The 22,471-nt window shown below is 41.7% G+C and overlaps 1 protein-coding gene across 6 annotated transcripts in view; it reads right to left on the bottom strand.

The window, feature by feature from the left end:
- AKAP13 (A-kinase anchoring protein 13) overlaps positions 1-22,471 on the bottom strand; it is a 254,171-nt gene that overhangs the window by 10,653 nt on the left and 221,047 nt on the right. For all 6 annotated transcript variants that reach the window (XM_056571882.1, XM_056571887.1, XM_056571885.1 and 3 more), the window contains 12 exons: positions 20,758-20,896; positions 20,306-20,418; positions 19,830-19,976; positions 14,124-14,374; positions 7,922-8,047; positions 7,714-7,831; positions 6,686-6,937; positions 5,826-5,902; positions 2,982-3,163; positions 2,817-2,899; positions 1,003-1,188; positions 472-633 (listed from right to left, as the gene is read on the bottom strand). In XM_056571882.1, coding sequence (XP_056427857.1) covers positions 472-633; positions 1,003-1,188; positions 2,817-2,899; positions 2,982-3,163; positions 5,826-5,902; positions 6,686-6,937; positions 7,714-7,831; positions 7,922-8,047; positions 14,124-14,374; positions 19,830-19,976; positions 20,306-20,418; positions 20,758-20,896 — 1,836 coding nt within the window. The remainder of the gene's footprint in view (positions 1-471; positions 634-1,002; positions 1,189-2,816; positions 2,900-2,981; positions 3,164-5,825; positions 5,903-6,685; positions 6,938-7,713; positions 7,832-7,921; positions 8,048-14,123; positions 14,375-19,829; positions 19,977-20,305; positions 20,419-20,757; positions 20,897-22,471) is intronic.

Raw genomic sequence — 22,471 nt, 5'->3', positions numbered from 1 at the left:
GGATGGAACGCCCCCTTTCCTGTACATTGATGCGCCCCATACAGGCGATCGCGCGGGGCGCCAGAGCTCTAAAACTTATCCCTGATCCTTCGGATAGGGGATAAAGTTCAGAGCACTACAGGTCTCCTTTAAAATAAAGGTACAGCAAAGATTGGGCCAGCTAATAGCATGCACAAGTTAAGTAGATAGGTTAAATGGTCACTCATTTGTAAAAATGTTTTACATGCTGCAATCTAAGTCTTTAGAGTGTGTTCCAATCACATGACAATGAACAGGGGAAGGAGCGTGCAGCAGAGCTGACTTCTCCCGGCTCGTTCTTCTGATCGGTGGATGTCTAAACACTCAGACCCCAACCGATCAAAACTTTTGACATGTCGCTAGGACATGTCGAAAGATTTTTTTTTTTTTTTTGTAAGTGACAGGTACACTATAACAAAGCATGGGAATCTAGAGAGTATGTATTATACTTACTTTTAGAGGCATTAAGTTGATGGCTGTCAAACCCTCCAAAAGTTTCTGCTCTACGAGGTAGAGAAACCGAGCCCAATCCAGCCTCCAGGTCTGCAGGACAGGGAGCCTGCTGAACTATGCTGCTCCATAGATTCTGGTTTAACAGTACTTGAAGCGTCTCAACTGAAGGATAAACAGCAGTGATAAACATGAATGGGCTTTTATAGTTTTTTACTAGTTTGCACAGTACCTGTCTATGAGCTACTGTATATTAGTTGTTACAAAAAGAGAGAAATAAAGCCCTGCCAGTTTCTTCTCTCCATAACAAGTGACTGTGGTGGTTTCAGCTGCCTAACTCCCCCCATGGTGATATGGTTCTTGTAATAATAAAACACCATTTAATAAAGGACAGCAAGAGTGACTAAAGTATATTACTTATGTAAAGGTTTTATTGGTCTATTATATAATGTTATTCCATGTAATGCAAGTGTGCAGTTTAGATTTTTTTTAACCTTACACTAGATGTAAATATGTTAAAATGTAAATCCTTACCTTCTTTTATTGCACTTTTTATTAAACTCTCTCCTCGTGGAGCTTCCTCTGTGTTAGCTCGAAAAAGAATTCTTCCTGACATAGCAAAATTCTTTTCATGACTACTAAAGTCCACCAAGGATTGAAATATCTTCTCTTTTTCTTCAAGTAAGGCAATAATCTGATCATCTTTTTGCTGAAGTTGCTCTGTGTTGAGAGAAAAAGGAAACATGAAATCATCTGTCTGTGACTTACATTGATATGTATATTACCAACAACATTAGCTGCTCATGAAGAGGCCATATAAATTAAATAGCTGTCATCTGAATGCTTTTTCGGACAATAGTTATTCCGTCAATCCACCTTCAAGTTGGCCAACTGTTCATCAACAAGCTATAAAGATGAGTAACGCATGTGCGCTACTGCTATACTGAAACTCTATAGGAAAAAAAAGCTTGTCAGTGTAGCCATATAAAAAATCTGGTAAATCTTGGTTTAACCCCTTCAGGGCACAGGGCGTACAGGTATGCCCTGATGTCCTGGTACTCAAGGACGCCAACGGGAATTCCGGTCCCTGCCACTTGCTGGGTGGGGACCAGGGCACCTGCATGAAATCAGCGATTTGCAGCAATTACGGGTCAATCAGGTCACCGGTGACCCGGAAAAAAAAAGGGTGATAGGTGCCGTCCGAGACGGCACCCATCACCCTTTAGCAGCAGGAGTGAGGTGGCACTGGTGTCACCTCACTATCATCTTGCTGTGGGAGTGTCCCTAACGGCATCCGCTCTGCTACCTTATTCCGGAGGGCGAGAGCGGGTGCCAGGAGTCTGTACCTGGCGTGGTGGCCCCCCGATCCCCGCCATCGGCGGTGGGATCGGGGCCCCAGGAGCGAGTTGGGGGCGGCAGGCGGACATAGTGCAGCAGCAGGAGGTAAGGCTGGCCTCCTGCTTTTGCTTAGCCATGACTCCCAGCATGCACAAAAGGGCATGCTGGGAGTTGTTGTTATGCAACAGCAGAAGGCACAACTACAACTCCCAGCATGCTCTTTGGCTGTTCTATGAAAAAGTGTGCCTCCAGATGTTGCATAACTCCATTTCCCAGAATGCGCTGACAGCCGTAGATTTTTGGGTAAAATGACTTATGCCATTACAAAGTAGAATTGGTGGTGCAAAAAATAAGCCATCATATGGATTTTTAGGTGCAAAATTGAAAGGGTTATGATTTTTAAAAGGTAAGGGGGAAAAAAAAATGAAAGTGCAAAAATGGAAAAACCCTCCATCCCAAAGGGTTTAATATATATATATTTTTTTTTTTATAAGTCCCTATAGGGGGTTATACCATGCAATCTTTAGATTGCATACACTGATCAATGTTGATCCACATAATAGCACTGATCAGTGTCATCGGTGCTCTGCTGCTCCAGCCTGCCACGGCTGGCTGGGCACATCAGAGCACCGATCAGACGGCGAGGAGGCAGGTAAGGGCTCTCCCGCCATCTTCTCAGCTGATTGGAACATCACAATTTCACCGCGTTGGTCCCGATAAGCTACTCTGCGCTGCTGGGATAGTTTTTTTTAACCATTTCAGACACTGCAATCAACATTGATTATGGCATCTAAAGGATTAACCCTGGGTCCTGGCTACAGATAGCAGTCAGGACCCACTGCATATGAAGCACGCTCAGCTTGTGAGCGTGCTTTAAACAGTGGTAATGGGACCAGGGTGTACAGATACGCCCTGCGTCCTGAACGGGTAAAAATGCTACAAAACAAAAACTGTGTAAGGTTTCCTGTGAACATAACTATAGTATGCAGTATAAAGTAGGAAATTCATACCTTTCAGTTCTTTGGCTTTTGCGTCACAATTTCTTTTTTCTTCCTCAGATTCACTCTGTACACCTTCATCCTCATCTTTCTCCCTATATGAAAAAAAAGCAAGGCAGTGAGTGACTGTCAACACACAAGATTAGGTCCAATTTAGCAGTAAGATAAGTAACATACATTGTCTGCATTGTCTCTTTGATTGTTCCGATCCAGCTGTTCCGCTCTTCCTTGGTACTTGCAAGTACTTCTACTAACTCAGGGTTTTTTCCAACCATGCTGATCAAGAACAGCCCTTTCTCATCATGCGCTACCTCCCGCACTATGAGATTCTTCAAAGAAATCACTGTTGATTTTTGCTCCTTAAAATAAAATTTACACGAAAATATAAGAAAAACTGCAATTTTTTTACATTAATCTTAGACTGAGGCTGTGTCCACACTTTACAGTAATGTTGCAATAATTAGATTTTTTTTTCTCTGCAGTTTTCTGTAAAATGATGGCTATTATCTTTGCTGCCATTTTCAGAAAAGTTATAGCAATAACTGACAAAGTCCAATATACACTTATGTAAACCAAACAATAACATTATATAGAAAATAGGAGAGGCTCCTATCTGCTAGTTACCTTGATCCGAGCAACTCAAATGGCACCTATACCCACGGGTTGGAAAGTAAAGTGATTAAAAGGAAAATTGAGGCTCAGGATCTTGAATACTGGATAGACATTTATTAATTAATTGTTTAAAATATGTAATGTGCTCTGTGACGCACAGGGCCCTTGTGGGTCAGGGGGGACACAAAATACAATTAAAAAAATGATAAAATTACATAGATCGCTTTGAATAAATTATAATATAAAAATGTGTAATAAAATACAATCAATATAAAAGCCACACGTCTGTGGATATTCCAGCCTGTAAGAGGACGCCACATACCCTCTGACCGCATCAGGGATTACCTGTACAGCCTCAAAAAAACTGGATCTTTCATTATTGCTGTAACTTCTGAGACGGCTGAGTATCTATCAGCATATGCCACACATAATAGGACCGTGAATTTGAACATTCTCTCCGCGCATTCTGTGTGATTTGGAAAAATTCACAGCTCATTGAAGCGCTGCAGTCCCCATCATTGAAGCCCACTATCACCACTATCCATATGAGACGGCAGAGTCTCTAAGCGGCGATCTATCTTCAGCTCTTCAGTACTGCAAGTATACTGTTTGCTCATAAACACTGCTAGTATACAGACATTGCTACATTGTTACCATGCAACAATTCTAACATTGAACAGTACAATTTTGCACTTTACATATTAGTTTCTATTCAAAAGACACGTGCACCACTATTTTATTCTTACAGGCTGGAATATCCACAGACGTGTGGCTTTTATATTGATTGTATTTTATTACATATTTTTATATTATAATGTATTCTATGCTATGTAATTTTATAATTTATTAAATTGTATTTTGTGTCCCCGCTGACCCACAAGGGCCCTGTGCGTCACAGAGCATATTACATATTTTAAACAATTAATAAATGTCTATCCAGTATTCAAGATCCTGAGCCTCAATTTTCCGAATAAGATTGGTGACGAAAATGAACCTTAGAAAAAGCTATCTTCCTTCAGAGCACCAAGATATGAGGTACGCTACTGCACATCATGTATGAATTACATTTTACAGTACAGACACAAAGACAAAATAAAGAATGAGTGAGGAGAATCTAGTAGAATTATTGGTTGAAATATTAAATGGGCACCGTCATTAAAACTAATTGTTGTTGTTGCACTTTGTTTAAAAAAGAATGAAGTTTTCTAAGTTTAATTTGTGTTTAAAAAAAGCTGCCACTAGGTGTCTCCCTACTTGTCCAGAGCACATTTCCCCCTATCTCTTGCACAGACATTGGACTCCTGCTGGCCTGGCAGAAGTCCAAATTTAGGAAATGCAGTCTGGAGTGCTGAGAGAGGGGTGGTGCAGCCAATCATAGTCCATCTCACACAGAACTGCTCTGGGCTGTGTGCAGCAGAGTGAAGGAGGAAGTTCTCCCCTGTATGGCTTCAGATGATGTCACGCCTACTGGGTAACGCCCCTTCCCAGTCTGTGAATCTTAGACTGGGCAGAAAATACAGAGCAATATCAAGGTAGAAAACTAAAAAAATAATAAAAATAAAGTCAGGGGGTGGTTTATCATGATGGGGGCAGTGAACTGGGAGGATTATAAAATGTAACAAGATCATGACCAGTGCTCTAATTTTTCACATTAGTGTAATATGGATGCATTTTTGTGTATGTACTACAGCCACAAGTACATGAGTAGCAATGGGCTGACAGCTGTCAGATTGGGTCATCAGAACCACGATTAAGCCAGGACTTGCAGATTTAATACAGATGCAAAACGCATCCTGATTTCCGTAGTGTGAAATCAGTCTAAGGCCATGTTCACAAGGCATAAAAAGTGCGGAATATCCACCCGGAAAACACGGGCGGACCTTCCGCACATTTGAAAAATCCAGTGGGCACTAGGACTGCTGGGAAATGGATTGCAGTCTATGAGTAAACAAGTCAATTATTTCTGCGGATGCCAGAATTGGAAAACATCTGCTGCGGAAATTCCACCGTGTGCACATTGCAGCAGAATTCCATGTAAATGCTGCAGCGGAATGACCGTGCAGAATATTCTGGCGCATGGACATTCTGCTATGTGAACATAAACTAACGGTAACGTTTCTGACAAGCTGTACTTTGACCTGCACCTATAACATTGTATTCTCTTCTAGGGATCTGACTTAGAAACAGAGTAGGTCTGAAAGAGGTTTGAAGACCAATAGTTTTACAGCTTGACTGCTTTTTTTCTGCTCGATTATTTTTTAACGCAAAGACAGACAAAATCAGTCAAACACACAAGATGGTAGTGATCTCTTTCTGCCATCAATCTTCTATGTGACTACAAATGACAAGTTTTAGATTCAATTGCCACAGGGTGATACGGTATAGTTCATAGATGTGAATGATCCTCACCAGTGATGCAAAGACATATTTCTGGTCCTTTTCTTGGAGGAAGACTAACACATCAGACAGCAGAACAGCCAGCGCTTCTGTAAAACAAGTCATAATAAAGAAGGTTTACTGTAAATAAAATCCATCCACTGTACCCTTCCTGCTATTGTGCAGAATTCCCAGTCCTGTCATCATTTGCTTGGCCTAACCTTGTGGAAAGTGCCATGAATAGTGTTACTGTGTCATAGGCAAAATTCTGCTTACTTTTCTTTGTAACACATTCTGCCATATACAAAGGTTCCAATTGAGAAAAAGCTACGGTAACACTGATGCAATGGCCTACAACTGGTGAATCATCTGGAAAGGATGATTGTTTTCAGGCTTTATGGCTCATAAAGCAGCAAAAATAACTTAAAATTATGATTTTTATTTCTCTCTTTCCTTTTATTTCCTGTCTGCGATGATGGAGAAACTTCCTAGCCAAGAGAACCAGGTTACCAAGCCTTGTAAAGTTGGTGTTGATGGAACAGGGAAAAACATAATGCTCCTCCAGCAGGGTGGAGACTGGGAGAACTGGTTGTTCTTGGCAGAACACAGCTTGTGGGCGACGATGACTAACACACAACCGATGTCACTAAGTATAAAAGCTGAGCTTCTGAAATGGACAGTCCTCCAAAGCTTCCTCACTGGGATTCTAGTATTTCATCAGTCTCCCAAATACAATTTACTTCAAGCCCTGTAACTATGTGTGCAGATGATTAAATGTGTTACTATAAAGGAGACTTACACAGAGTGTCAAAAATTGCCTGGTAGCTGCAAAGCCGGATAGACTAGAACACAAGATAGGAATACCACCTTTAACTGAATATTAAATATTTTACCTTTTGATCTACTGGTTTGGTTGGACCTCAGGAACACAGGACCATCACGAACAAATTTCCTTCTCTTTAGATCCTCTTTGGCGAACATTTGTCCACTCTTCATCCGTTGTATGGACTTGCTGTCTGTCTTACTGTAGATCTCATGGAGGCGCTTCTTCATCTCGTAATTCTTTACTTTGTTATTCACTCCATTCACAACTTCCTTTAACAAGCCCAGGGCATAGGTTACTGACTGATGTTCCATCTCATTTTCTTTAAAAAAAATAAATAAATAAAATTCGAGTTTGGCCATAAGCAAACAAAAATAAAATATAAAAAAAAAAAACTCAAGATTGTAACAAAAAATAATAAAAAAATAAAAAGCCTATGTCAAATGTGCAATGCATATAATATTGTAAGTTTTATGCATAGGAAATAAATTGTAGGATTAGGGCTGGTTCTCACATACGGTACTCTATGGTCTGTGTTAGTTTCCCTTCAACTTGCTAGTAAAACACCAGAAGAAAAGTGATCTCACAACCAAACCTGCTCATGATATTTGGCATTTCAGTTGGCATAGTACAAGCCAGAAAGGAAAACATCCCCTCAGTGTTTACCTAGAATTCTCTACTGTTAAAATAGAAAGAAGGCCTTATGACAACTGAGGAATTTTTGCATTAAATAAAAAAAAAAAAAAAAACTTATCTGGATGGAATTCATGTGAATTTCTTGTTATTTTCCAATGCATGTGTATATGAGGTACATGTATGCTGTTCCTATAACTCCATTTAGTGTAAAATGCATCCTAAAATATGTAGCTGTAATATTTACAGTGATGTTTTTTTCATCCCCTATATACTTGGAAAGAATAGGATAGTCTACCATTAAATGTGTGCATGTCAATAAAGACAGTAAATCTGATCTAAAAAGAGTGCAAATCATTATTATTTGTGCCCTAAATAGAAGAACTTAGCACTACTTGGGCAGCATTTCAGTGAGAATATCTAATGCTTTATTAGTCTACTTGTCTGTATACATTTAGAAATTACCATCTGTATAATGCAGAATTCGCTCCAAAATGATTGGATACTTGGTAATCCTTTGTGTAACCAATAACAAGCATTCTGGAATCCCCATGCGTCTTACAAGGGGGCTGCTACTCTTTTTCTGAAACAGATAAAAACAAGAAAATTGATCCACGTGTATTTAGCATCACATAATGCATACTAAGATCATATAACACAATCTATTCTATACCTTTACAAAGGCCTGAAACCTTTTGTCTTTAGACAGCAGGTCCTTGAAGTAGTCCAACGCTTCCTTGTGGTGGCCACAGAATTTACCATACGTTTTAATCATGCGTTCTGCATTTTCTCCAGAAAACTGAAAAGACATAAGTAAATTGTTAGGGCAATGGAACTTGAAGGAGTTTTTATATTTAATTTATTTAATTAATTAATTAATAAATTAATTCCCTATAAAAAAGAAAAGTTCTATAACTTCCTGATATAATTTATGTTTCAGTGCCTCATCATTTTAAATACTGGTTTGCTGTGAGCAAATAAGGACACAATTGATAAAGGGGTACTCCCGTGGAATATTTTTTTCTTTTTTTTATCAACTGGTGCCAGAAAGTTAAACAGATTTGTAAATTACTTCTATTAAAAAATCTTAATCCTTCCAGTACTTTTTTAGGGGCTGTATACTACAGAGGAAATGCTTTGCTTTTTGGATTTCTCTACTGTCACGACCACAGTGCTCTCTGCTGACCTCTGCTGTCCATTTTAAGAACTGTCCAGAGCAGCATATGTTTGCTTTGGGGATTTTCTCCTGCTCTGGACAGTTCTGAAAATGGACATCAGAGATCAGAAGAGAGCACTGTGGTCATGACAGAAGAGAAATCCAGAAATAAAAGCATTTCCTCTGTAGTATACAGCTCCTAAAAAAGTACTGGAAGGATTAAGATTTAATGTAAATAAAAATAAATAAATATATGTGGTATCGCCGCATGCGTAAATGTACGAACTATAAAAATATATCAATAATTAAACCGCACGGTCAATGGCGTACACTTAAAAAAAATTGTGTATTTTTGGTAACTTTTTATACCATAAAAAATGAATAAAAAGCGATCAAAAAGTCCGATCAAAACTAAAATGGCACCGATGAAAACTTCAGATCACGGCAAAAAAAAAATGATTCCTCATACATCCCTATATGTGGAAAAATAAAAAAAGTTATAGGGGTCAGAAGAGGACATTTTTAAACATATACATTTTCCTGCATGTAGTGATGAATTTTTCCAGAAGCACAATAAAATAAAACCTATATAAGTAGGGTATCATTTGAACCATATGGATCTACAGAAGATAAGGTGTCATTTTTAGCGAAAAATGCACTGCGTAGAAACGAAAGCCCCCAAAAGTTACAAAATGGAATTTTTTTTCTTCAATTTTGTCACACAATGATTTTTTTTCCCTTTTTGCCAGAGATTTTTGGCAAAGTAGAATTTGTGGCACAAAAATTAAGCCATAATATGCATTTTTAGGCGGAAAATTGAAAGGGTTATGATTTTTAAAAGTTAAGGAGGAAAAAATGAAAATGCAAAAACTGAAAAACACTTAGTCCTTAAGGGGTTAAAGGAGTTGTACAGCTTTAAAAAAACATGGCTGCTAACACCCAAAAACAGCAATACACCTGTCCACAGTTTGTGTGTGATACCGCAGCACAGCCCTGTTCACTTTAATGGAGCCAAGCTGTAATACTGGACACAAGCCATGGACAGGTATGGCATGGTTTGTGGAATTCTACAGATTCCCAGAACAAAAAGCTAGTTATCATAAAGCTTTTGGTTTAGGCCAACAGTGACTTTTATTGTATCTAATAACAACTATCAACTATCCCCCTAGCTCAAGCTAGGGAGGGGAGACCCTTGTAACCTATACCAGATCCATATGCTTTGGCAGAGCATAGAAGGAGGGCTTCAAAATATGCCTAGCTTATCAAACTTATGTAGCAACTGCATCTTGTACAGTTAACAACGTTTTCTGGAATAGTACTTTAACTAGGGACCGCCCGATATCAGTATTTTATGGCCGATACCGATAATCGGTGGAGGTTAGGGCCAATAGCCGATAACTTATACCGATATTCCGATATAAGTTATCGGCTATTTATCCCCCCGCGACACCGCTGCAGATCATTGATTTAAAGCGGGCACTTTAAATCAATGCACTGCAGTGGCTTTTGTGGTGCCATAGGCCGCCACCCGCTTCGCTCCCCCTTCCTGCACGGGGGTCCCGAGTCCTATCACCGCCCCCCCCCCCCCCACCGCTTCGCTCCGCGCCCCCTACCGCCGCGCCACACCCCCCACCGCACCGCCCAGGCCCCATTGCCTCCCCCATCCCCGGTTTTATAATTAACTGTTCCCGGGGTCCACTCTACATCTGGCTCCGGTGCGTCCTCCTGAGCGGTCACTGTGCGCACTGACTGTGCTGTCACGTCGCGCACGTCACGTCACTCGTCATTGCGCACAGCGTAACGCAGGACGCAGCAGGAGCCAGAAGTAGCGTGGGCCCCAGGAACAGGCAATTATAAAACCGGGGATGGGTGAGGCAATTGAGCCGGGGCGGTGCGGTGGGGGGTGCGACGCGTCGGGGGGGTGCGGTCGCGGTGCAGTGGGGGCGGGGCATTATCGGCTTATAGGCAAGGTAATTGCCGATACCGATAATGCCCAATCATGATTATCGGCCGATAATATCGGCCAAACCGATAATCGGTCAAACCGATAATCGGTCGATCCCTAACTTTAGCAACATTTTATATAACTTTTGCACTAGAATTATCACTTGTGCTTTCTCAGAAGCAGTGAGAGATCCGTTAAAAAAAAAAAAAACCTCATAAAGCTGCACAATACATTCATAACACAAGTGCTGTGCTCGTGGCTACTACAAGGTAATACTGCACATGTCAAACAGTATATTAAGTACACACATAATGCAACCAACAAAGAGAAAAACTATAATGGAAAGATTTGAACCTTTTTCTTTATGTCAGACTCACTCCTGGTTAATACTGTGTGAACCCAGCCAAAGGTGGACCAAAATTCATATATTAACCCCTTAAGAACTTAGCCCTTTTTCACCTTAAGGACTCTTTTTGCAATTCTGACCACTGTCATTTTAAACATTAATAACTCTGGAATGCTTTTATAGTTATTCTGATTCCGAGATAGTTTTTTCGTGACATTTTCTACTTTAACATAGTGGTAAATTTTTGTGGTAACTTGCATCCTTTCTTGGTGAAAAATCTCAAAATTTGATGAAAAAAATGAAAATTTTGCATTTTTCTAACTTTGAAGCTCTCTGCATGTAAGGAAAATGGATATTCAAAATATTTTTTTTTTGGTTCACATATACAATATGTCTACTTTATGTTTGCATGATAAAATTGATGAGTTTTTACTTTTGGAAGACACCAGAGGGCTTCAAAGTTCAGCAGCAATTTTCACATTTTTCACAAAATTTTCAAACTCACTATTTTTCAGTGACCAGTTCAGTTTTGAAGTGGATTTGAAGGGTCTTCATTTTAGAAATACCCCACAAATGACCCCATTATAAAATCTGCATCCCCCAAAGTATTCAAAATGACATTGAGTAAGTGTTTTAACCCTTTAGGTGTTTCACAGGAATAGCAGCAAAGTGAAGGAGAAAATTCACAATCTTCATTTTTTACACTCGCATGTTCTTGTAGACCCAATTTTTGAATTTTTGCAAGGGGTAAAAAGGAGAAAATTTTTACTTGTATTTGAAACCTAATTTCTCTTGAGTAAGCACATACCTCATATGTCTATGTAAAGTGTTCGGCTGGTGCAGTATAGGGCTCAGAAGGGAAGGAGCGACAAATGGTTTTTGGGGGGCATGTCACCTTTAGGAAGCCCCTATGGTGCCAGAACAGCAAAAAAAAAAAAAACCCACATGGCATACCATTTTGGAAACTAGACCCCTCGGGGAACGTAACAAGGGGTAAAGTAAACCTTAATACCCCACAAGTGATTCACGACTTTGTATATGTAAAAAAAAAAAAAAGATTTTTCCCTAAAATGCTTTGTTTCCCAAAAGTTTTACATTTTTAAAAAGGGTAATAGCAGAAAATACCCCCCAAAATTTGAAGCCCAATTTCTCCCGATTCAGAAAACACCCCATATGGGGGTAAAAAGTGCTCTGCTGGCGCACTACAGGTCACAGAAGAGAAGGAGTCACATTTGGCTTTTTGAAAGCAAATTTTGCTCTGGGGGCATGCCGCATTTAGGAAGACCCTATGGTGCCAGAACAGCAAAACAAACAAACACATGGCATACTATTTTGGAAACTAGACCCCTCGGGGAACGTAACAAGGGGTAAAGTGAACCTTTATACCCCACAGGTGTTTCATGACTTTTGCATATGTAAAAAAAAAAATAAAAAAATTTTTTTTTACCTAAAATGCTTGTTTTCCCCAAAAAAATTTCATTTTTAAAAAGGGTAAAAGCAGAAAATACCCCCCAAAATTTGTAACACAATTTCTCCCGAGTACGGCAATACCCCATATGTGACCCTAAACTGTTGCCTTGAAATGCGACAGGGCTCCAAAGTGAGAGGGCCATGCGCTAAATTAGGGATTGCATAGGGGTGGACATAGGGGTATTCTACGCCAGTGATTCCCAAACAGGAGCTGTTGTAAAACTCCCAGCATGCCTGGACAGTCAGTGGCTGTCTGGTAATACTGGGAGTAGTAGTTTTGCAACAGCTGGAGGCTTCATTTTGGAAACAGTGGCGTACCAGACGTTTTTCATTTTTATTGGGGAGGGGGGCTGTGTAGGGGTATGTGTATATGTAGTGTTTTTTTACTTTTTATTTTATCTTGTGTTAGTGTAGTGTAGTGTTTTTAGGGTACAGGGGCACGGGCGGGGGTTCACAGTAGTTTCTCGCTGGCAGTTTGAGCTGCGGCAGAAAATTTGCCGCAGCTCAAACTTGCAGCCGGATACTTACTGTAAACCTCCGCCCATGTGAGTGTACCCTGTACATTCACATTGGGGGGGGGGGGAACATCTGGCTGTTGCAAAACTACAACTCCCAGCATGCGCTGACAGACTGTACATGCTGGGAGTTTTAGTTTTGCAACAGCTGTAGGCATACTGGTTGTGTATCACTGAGTTTGTGACCTAACTGTTTCACAACCAGTGTGCCTCCAGCTGTTGCAAAACTACAATTCTCAGCAGTCACCGACAGCCACCGGGCATGCTGGGAGTTGTAGTTATGCAACCAGCAGATGCACCACTACAACTCCCAGCATGCACTTTAGCTGTTTGTGCAAGCTGGGAGTTGTAGTTATACAACAGCTGACGGTACACTTTTCCATAGAAAAAATGTGCCTCCAGCTGTTGCAAAACTATAAGTCCCAGCATGCCTATAAGGGAATGCTGGGAGTTGTGGTGGTCTGCCTCCTGCTGTTGCATAACTACAGCTCCCAGCATGCCCTTTTTGCATGCTGAGAGCTGTTGCTAAGCAACAGCAGGAGGCTGTCAGTCATCTCCAACTGCTGATCCACGCTGCCGCTGCAGGTCAGTCCCTCGCCGCACCCGATCACGTCCTCCAGAAGAGGGGCGGAGCGGGTTGCGGGAGTGACACCCGCAGCAGGTGCCCTGATTGGTCGGCCGGTAAACCGGCTGACAAATCAGGGCGATCGTGATGTCGCACCAGTGCCACCTCACCCCTGCTGGCTATGGCTGTTCGGGGCTGTCAGAGACGGCCCCGAACAGCCTGTAATTCCGGGTCACCGGAGACCCGATTGACCCGGAATCCGCCGCAGATTGCTGGGCTGAATTGTCCAGCGATCTGCGGCCATCGCCGACATGGGGGGTTATCATGACGTACTCAAACATCCTGAGTCCTTAAGGGGTTAAAGGAAAACTGTCAGATATTTTCTCCTGCACTATCCACAGGTATTGATGGATAGTGCGGGAGACGCTGATTCCTATGAGCCCCACCTTGCCCGGATCCGCCCGGCCGTTCACCCGCAGTTGTTTTATTATATGTGGAAATCATGCTGTAACTGGCACGGGCGGGGCTTCAGCAGCTTAACTAGCACTGACGTCAGCACCACTTATGAATATTCATCCCCCCTCCCTCCAGTTCTCCCTCTCTTCGCCGCTCCTAACTGAATATTCATAAGCGGCGCTGACGTCAGTGCCAGTTAAGCTGCAGAAGCCCCGCCCGTGCCAGTTACAGACAGATATATACATAGTATAAAACTACAATTGCGGGCTAACGGCAGGGCGGATCTGGGAAAGGTAGGGCTCGTTGGAATCAGCGTCTCCCGCACTATCCATCAGTACATGTGGATAGTGTGGGAGAAAATATCTGACAGTTTTCCTTTAAAGTGTTAAGGCCTTAACACGTACCACATCAACAAATGTTACCTGGTTAGAGCAGATATCTCCAATCCTTCTGATGACAAAATTCTTCTCACTTTTATCAGCCATCGATTCCCTCTTTCTTTCCAACATTCGCTGGAAGAACTGAGTGTGGATATTCAGTAGATCTTCCATGCATGGGAAGATCTTCTCTATGACTTGCTGCTCGTACTGCAGTTCAGATGACATTCCCTGACAGTAGATGTCACTCATGATCTTCAGTCTGAGGATATGGTGCATTTCAGTCTGCATAAGTTCTGTGCACAAAGATAAAAACATTAATGTATGAAGAATTTGTTCAAACCAAAGCAACACATTTGAGTAACAAAATATCCACTATATAGAGGGATTAAGGAGACCATTACTAACCACAGTAACAGGATACAAGCTACTGTATTACACTGGTTGTATTCAAAAAGGAAAATAGATGAATAAAAGCATGCATTTAATATTGGTTGGCACAATGTTCCTTCTAATTACCCCACATTCACATGTAGGCTTCACCAATAGTGCATTTATTTGTGAAAAGAGAAGAGAAAAGATGCTGCCAAACTCCTCTGGTGGTGGGCTCCCCACCCCCAAAATTTACCACCATCACAGAGTGGCTAACAATCTAATCTAGTGCATGAATCCATTTTACATCTCTTAAATAGAACCAATAATGCTTATATACATAGATTAGATTACATACATTACAGTCATGGCTGAAAATGTTGGCACACCTGACAATTTTCAAGAAAATTAAGCATTTCTCTCAGAAAAGGATTACAGTAGCACATGTTTTGCTATACACATGTTTATTTGTGTGTATTGGAACTAAACCAAAAAAGGTAGGAAAAAAAGCAAATTGGATATAATGTCATACAAAACTCCAAAAATGGGCTGGACAAAATTATTGGCACCCTTTCAAAATTGTGGATAAATAAGATTGTTTGAAGCATGTGATGCTGCTTTAAACTCACCTGGGGCAAGTAACAGGTGTGTGCAATATAAAAATAACACCTGGAAGCAGATAGAAAGGAGAGAAGTTCACTTAGCCTTAGCATTGCGTGTCTGTGTGTGCCACACTAAGCATGCACAACAGAAAGAGGAAAAGAACTGTCTGAGGACTTAAGAACCAAAATTGTGGAAAAATATCAACAATCTCAAGGCTACAAGTCCATCTCCAGAGATCTAGATTTGGCTTTGTCCACAGTGCACAACATTATCAAGAAGTTTGCAACCCATGGCACTGTAGCTAATCTCCCTGGGCATGGACAGAAGAGAAAAAATTAAGGAAAGGTGTCAACTCAGGATAGTCTGGATGGTGTATAAGCAGCCCCAAACAGGTTCCAAAGATATTTAACCTGTCCTGCAGGCTCAGGGAGCATCAGTGTCAGCGCAATCTATCCATCAACATTTAAATGAAATGAAACGCTATGGCAGGAGACCCAGGAGGACCCCACTGCTGACACAGAGACATAAAAAAGCAAGACAACATTTTGCCAAAATGAACTTGAGTAAGCCAAAATCCTTCAGGGAAAACGTCTTGCGGACAGAGGAGACCAAGATAGAGCTTTTTGGTAAAGCACATCATTCTACTGTTTACCGAAAATGAATGAGGCCTACAAAGAAAAGAACACAGTACCTACAGTGATATATGGCGGAGGTTCAATGATGTTTTGGGGTTGTTTTGCTGCCTCTTGCACTGGGTGCCTTGAATGTGTGCATGGCATCATGAAATCTGAGGATTACCAACAGATTTTGGGTCTCACTGTACAGCTCAGTGTCAGAAAGATGGGTTTGCGTCCGAGATCTTGGGTCTTCCAGCAGGACAATGACCCCAAACATACGTCAAAAAGTACCCAGAAATGGATGGCAACAAAGTGCTGGAGAGTTCTGAAGTGGCGGCAATGAGTCCAGATCTAAATCACATTGAATACCTGTGGAGAGATCTTAAAATTGCTGTTGGGAAAAGGCGCCCTGGAGCAGTTTGCAAAGAGAGACCTGGAGCAGTTTGCAAAGGAAGAGTGGTCCAACATTCCGGCTGACAGGTTTAAGAAGTTCATTGATGGTTATAGGAAGCGACTGATTTAAGTTATTTTTTCCAAAGGGTGTGCAACCAAATATTAAGTCAAGGGTGCCAATAATTTTGTCCAGTTGATTTTGGGAGTTTGGTGGGACATTATGTCTAATTTGCTATTTTCCCACCCATTTTTGGTTTAGTTCCAATACACACAAAGGGAATAAACATGTGTATAGCAAAACATGTGTTACTGCAATCCTTTTCTGTGAGAAACACTTCATTTTCTTGAAAAATTGCAGGGGTGGTAACATTTACGGCCATGACTTTAGAGGGGGAGATTTATCAAAACCTGTCCAGAGCGAGAGCTGCTGAGTTGCCCATAGCAACCAGATTGCTTCTTTCATTTCTAATAAGACCTCTGAAGAATCTAAGTAGCAATCTGTTTAGTTACTATGGGCAACTCCGCAACTTTTCCTCTGGACAGGTTTTGATAAATCTCCCCCAGAGTCTTTATTATAAAATTTAATTTAAAGCGTAACTGATAATGGTCAGACAAGCAGGATACCCGTTAAAATCTCCAGGAAACTTTGTAGTTCAAGATTTGCATGAGACTACAGAAATCAGGATACAGATTTCCTGGAAGTCCCAAGTAAGTGTATGCTGAGCTATCATTCCAGTTTCGCTTTAACAACTCTTCTGTGCTAAAGAGTCGCTGTCATTTGGAAAAACTTGACATGTTGCCACGAGGCTTGCTGCGATTGTGAGTTATAGCCAGGTGAAGTGTGATTCAGACAGATTGGCTGATCCAGGAGTAAACAGCGCTGAAGTGCATTTCACAGAGATACAACTCGAAATCTAAACAGAAAACCCGTTGTGACCTTAACATTTCACATGCCTGGATGTCAAAAGTATTTCTAAATGACAGTGACACTTTAATGTAGCAGCAAGAAACTTATCCAGAGTGACTCTCCTAAAAGGATTCATTGTTATATTATTGCCAAAGTTCAGCTTTAGAACAAAAAAAACTAACAAAAAAAAAAAGGAGATTTTTGGATCTCTCTCGAAGGATCCATTGGGGGACACAGACAGTGGGTGTATCTTGCTGTCTCTAGGAGGTGTGAAACTATGGTGATAAAAAAAGTCAGCTCCTCCCAGCAGGATATACCCGCCTTCAGGCTCTGAGCTAGTCAGTTTAAGTTCCAGAGCAATAGGAGGAGATCAAAAGGTCAAGGAAAAACCAAAAACTGTCCGAGAACCAGAAGAAAAAACATAACTGAACACACCCTCGGACAGAGAACCAAGGAAAAACCCCAAAAAGGGCGGGAGCTGTGTCCCCCAATGGATCCTTCGAGAAAGATATTTTACCGTAAGTGTTAAAAAATCTCCTTTTCTCTATCGGCTCCATTGGGGGACACAGAGAGTGGGACGTACCAAAACTGTCCCTTGGGTGGGCAGATAAGTAATCAGGAAGACGGCTGATCCACTGCCGCCTGCAACACCTTACGCCCCAGGGAAGCATCAGCCGATGCAAAAGTATGAACCCAATAAAACCTCGAGAATGTGTGCAAAGACGACCAGGTAGCCGCCTTTCAAATCTGTGAGGCCGATGCTCTATTCTGGAGAGCCCAGGATGCCCCAACAGAACGAGTGGAATGAGCCACAACCCTGAAAGGAGGAATCTTCCCCTTACAGCGATAGGCTTCCGAAATGGCAGACCGAATCCACCTAGAAATGGTGGCCTTGGAAGCAGGGTGTCCCTTGCGATGACCTTCCGTCAGGACGAAAAAATAATCACACTGACGAAAGGAAGAAGTGATGGAGTGATAAGACCGAACAGCCCGAACCACGTCCAGCTTGTGCAGTAAACGCTCCCTAGGATGAGAAGGAGCCGGGCAAAATGATGGGAGGACAATATCCTCATTGAGATGAAAGGCCGAGACCATCTTAGGTAAAAAGGAAGGGTCTGGCCAGAAAACAACCTTGTACTGGTGAATCACCAGAAACTGAGAATGGCAGGAAAGGGCTGCCAATTCAGACACCCTCCGGATGGAGGTGATGGCCACCAGAAACGCCACTTTCCAAGAAAGGAGGCGGAGAGACACTTCTCTAAGGGGCTCAAAGGGTGCACCCTGGAGGGCACTCAGAACCAAATTCAAGTCCCAAGGGGGAGAAGGTGACTGATAAGGAGGAACAGCGTGCGCCACTCCTTGCAGGAAGGTCCGGACATGAGGATTAGAAGCCATGGGCTGCTGGAAAAGAACAGTAAGGGCTGAAACCTGACCCTTAAGAGAACTGAGAGACAACCCCAGTTCCAACCCCGACTGCAAAAAGGAGAGAAGACGGGGAACAGAGAATGTCACCGGGGAGAAGTCCTGTACTTCACACCAACGAAAATAAGACCTCCAAGTACGGTGGTAAATCCTTGCAGAGGAGGGCTTACGAGCCTTGAGCATGGTGTGAATGACTTGGGAAGAGGACCCGCGGGCCCTCAAAACCGCAGTCTCAACTGCCACGCCATCAAATGCAGCGACTGTAAATTGGGGTGGCAAAGAGGACCCCGAGAGAGCAGGTCCGGACGGAGTGGAAGGCGCAGTGGAGTGTCGTCCAGGAGCCTGACTACATCGGCGTACCACAACCTTCGGGGCCAATCTGGAGCTACCAGAATGGCGGGAACGCCCTCTGCCTTGAGCTTCCTCAGCACCTTGGGAAGAAGCGGAAGAGGAGGGAACAGATAGGGTAGGGTAAACCCCGCCCAAGGAATCACTAGGGCGTCCACGGCAAGAGCCTGAGGGTCCCGGGACATGGACACAAATGGAAGGATCTTGTAGAAGCCCCTGTAAGTTAGTCCCAAAAACTAAAAGGTGGGCCAAAACAGGGGGTCTCCAGCTGCTGCGAGTCCGCACCTGTGGAGAAAGAAGGGAGAAGTACTCACCTCAGTCAGAAGAACTTACCTACCGGAGTCTTCAGTGAAGTCTTCAGTCAGCATTAGTTACCTGCATCACGCCTGGCTGCTATGCGCGAGCGAGGCGAGCAGGGAAATAGGGGGACCCGGACCCGTGAGGTACCACCCAAGCGCTGACCGTTGGCGAGGGGGGGTTAACAGCGCATATACGCAATGTCTGTGCCCCCTCACTCGCAATGGGGAAACGGGGAACCGCAGTCCCTGAGTCCCCACCTGAAAACAGAAAAGAAAAGGAATAAAAAACTAACATGTCCCTAACTAGGAAAACAAAAAAATTAGAAGACCTGGTCTGGAGCAACCCAGACCACGTCCCACCTCCTTCAGACACTAAGCTTAAACTGACTAGCTCAGAGCCTGAAGGCGGGTGTATCCTGCTGGGAGGAGCTGACTTTTTTTATCACCATAGTCCCTGTGTGTGGCACCTCCTAGAGACAGCAAGATACACTGTGTCCCCCAATGGAGCCGATAGAGAAAGAATTATATAATCTTCCTCTCCACCTTTCTGGCACACCATCTGCACTAAAGATGTGAAATGTGTTTACTATTAAACTTGTTTTTTGTCTTGATAGTAAGTTAGCCAAAAAAAAAAAGATTTGTATCAGAAATTTGCTATTTGGTCAGTGTACATGAATTTAATAAGAGGTCATGTGTCTCACAAGGAAGTACATACAAATTTAAAACTTAAGTAGTGCACATGCTGCATGTTAACATAAAAAACAAGGTTTATAATTCTAATATCCCTCACCATAAATAACATCCTGGCGTTTCACAACTTCTTTCATTTGTTGCATCAGAAACATGCTGTCCACTGCTTCGCTCCAAGAGGCTTTCTCCAATTGCTTAGAATCCATCTCAAACTCTCCCAAGAGCTGACCCTCATACAGATCAGTGCCTATGGGCAAAATTATCATTTATCAGCCATAAATCCAAAACAAATTATTAACAATGGCAGGAGGACAGACCAATATGAAGCAGATTATTTATAACTGTAGTATTATCATTGTATGCTTGTAATTTGCTATAAAAATATATTTTCTTCTAATTTTAAGATCAAAATATACTACTAATTGCCAATATCAGTAGGATTATAATATGTTAAGATTTAATAAAAGAAATTACACATATACACACACACACACACACACATACGTAATCCTTTCTATTTCATATGTATAGAATGTATATATTTGGCTAATAAATAGGTTGTACACAGGCTATTACCTTCATCACTGAGAGACTCCATAGACTCATTGACTTTGCTGGTTTTATGCAAAGAGTCTGTAGATTGTGACAAAGCCCTCAAGCTGCTCAAAAGATTGTCATCACGTCCTAGCCTGCAAAAGAAGGTCACACAATATTTAGTGCAAAATGTCACAAATTAGTAAGAGGCCACATAGTGTCATCTGTCTACATGCTGTGATCAGCATTGCTCCCCCCAAAAAAGAAAACAGAACTCTAAGGGTGTGTTGTTATGTTCGGATTTTTATGCAGTTTTTAAAGCCAAGAAAAAATAAAAAAATAAAAAGGAGGAGAAGCCTCAGTCTTCCCTTTATAAATGTCCTCCAGTTATGATATGTTCCTGGCTTTGGCTTCGAAAACCACATCAAAACAGCCTGAACTAGAGAATACACCCTTTTTATTTATTGGGTTTAGGCATCAAAATAAAAACTTACCCTGATAAATTTTGGGTAGAGATACTCTTGGATATGGCCAGGGCAGTTTGCGGTCTTCTGGCATTAAAGCCAAGCGTCAGCAAAGACTTTTCATCTACTACCACAATTGCAGAGCGAGGCCGCTCCTTTGGTTGGGAACCTGAGAAAGAAAGGTTAAAGAAAAAAAAAAAAAAACTGTCTATTACACAATCGTTCACATTTGTTCATTAAAATGTTTAATATAAAATGCTTTTATTTGTGGATATTAGGTAACAATATTACCAAAACTGTATTTTTTTTGTTTACAGTATTCATTGTGCAAAATAAATAACATTTTAATATAGTCTGGACATTCCCATGATGGGATAAAAAAAATAGGACTGCTTTTATATTTAATAGAGAAACAAAATCTGTTCATCTGGTCACTAAATATTGTGCGCATATTATATTTCAACATATCCAGACGTGCCAGCTAGCAAGTAACGTGGGGTAGGTGGAGTGGACCAGAGAGAGAATTTTTTTTTCGTCACAAGTTACATTAAGAGTAGAAAGAACTAGACAACTAAGGTGGATGAAGGTTCTTCCAAGGAGGAAGTTTAGTTGTCGTCAGGAGGTGTACAATAACAGTCTAAAACATGGGGGGATTACAGTCTATTTCAAGCAAAAGTAGAGCTGTTTGATGCACTTTTTGGACACCCATAAGTTGGGCTATAACAGCATGAACACCTTGCCATGAAGGCTGAATAACAGTACATTCCCACATGTCCACAATCACATCACACAATTTGGAGAAAGAGGGATCAAAAGCATGGAATTAAGAAAGGTGTGAAATACTATCTATTTAAGGTTTTGGTGATGGTCTCTTGGTGGTTAAGGCAGCTGAAGGTTTTTCACAAGCATTGGAAGGTCCTCCTCCATTAGATAGAAGTGATTTGTATAGAAAGATCAGTTTCCAATCGGCTCATCAATAGGAATCTGGCATAGTCCGTTTTAGAGACAAGTTAGGTATAAAAGAATGAAAAAGCCTTCAAATTTTGGTCTGTATACAAAAGAAGGACAGTACAGCAGCAGGAAGAGATTTATTATGCTCTTTGGTAAGGAGGATGTGTTCAGAATATTGTTGCACTAGAGAGGTGATTGGTTTCTTGGACTAGAGTAGGGGATTGTGTAAGGGGACGTTTGCATAGGGGTGTCCGCTGTTTGCAGGTTTTTGTTTGAAATTTTTGTGGTAAAAGGGAGCCTGCCTTATTAGATGACAATTGCACGATTGTTGTGGGTTTGACATCAGGGGCACCATTGACCCAAAATATTCTGTGAGGGTAATTTCCATGGTCAGCGCATAAGGTGTGTATTCACCCTCCAAAAAAAAATGACTATGCTTAGGAACGCATGACAAGAGCATAATCTGACCATTATAAGATTGCAATGCTTATCTTAGAGGTCATAGCTAGTAGCCCTGACTCAGTGGAGAGGTCTATGCCAGGATCAGTTCAAGTCGCCACACACAACTACTTGTCCCCGGCAAACAGATGTAATCAATCGTACATACTACAATTACATAATCAATAATCTGGTGTGAGATAGATGCTGCGATTGTATTTCAGAAGACCATCAGAACACCTCTTCTCTTTCTAGAAGAGGTACATTCTGAGTTCACACAAAAATGCATCTCTAGTATACATCTGAGTTATGTTGCAACTCATCCCACAGAAAGTATCTTTTATGAGGACTATGG

This window comes from Hyla sarda, chromosome 4, assembly GCF_029499605.1.
Source record: "Hyla sarda isolate aHylSar1 chromosome 4, aHylSar1.hap1, whole genome shotgun sequence".
NCBI lineage: Eukaryota > Metazoa > Chordata > Amphibia > Anura > Hylidae > Hyla > Hyla sarda.
This window is presented reverse-complemented; position numbering and strand designations above follow the sequence as displayed.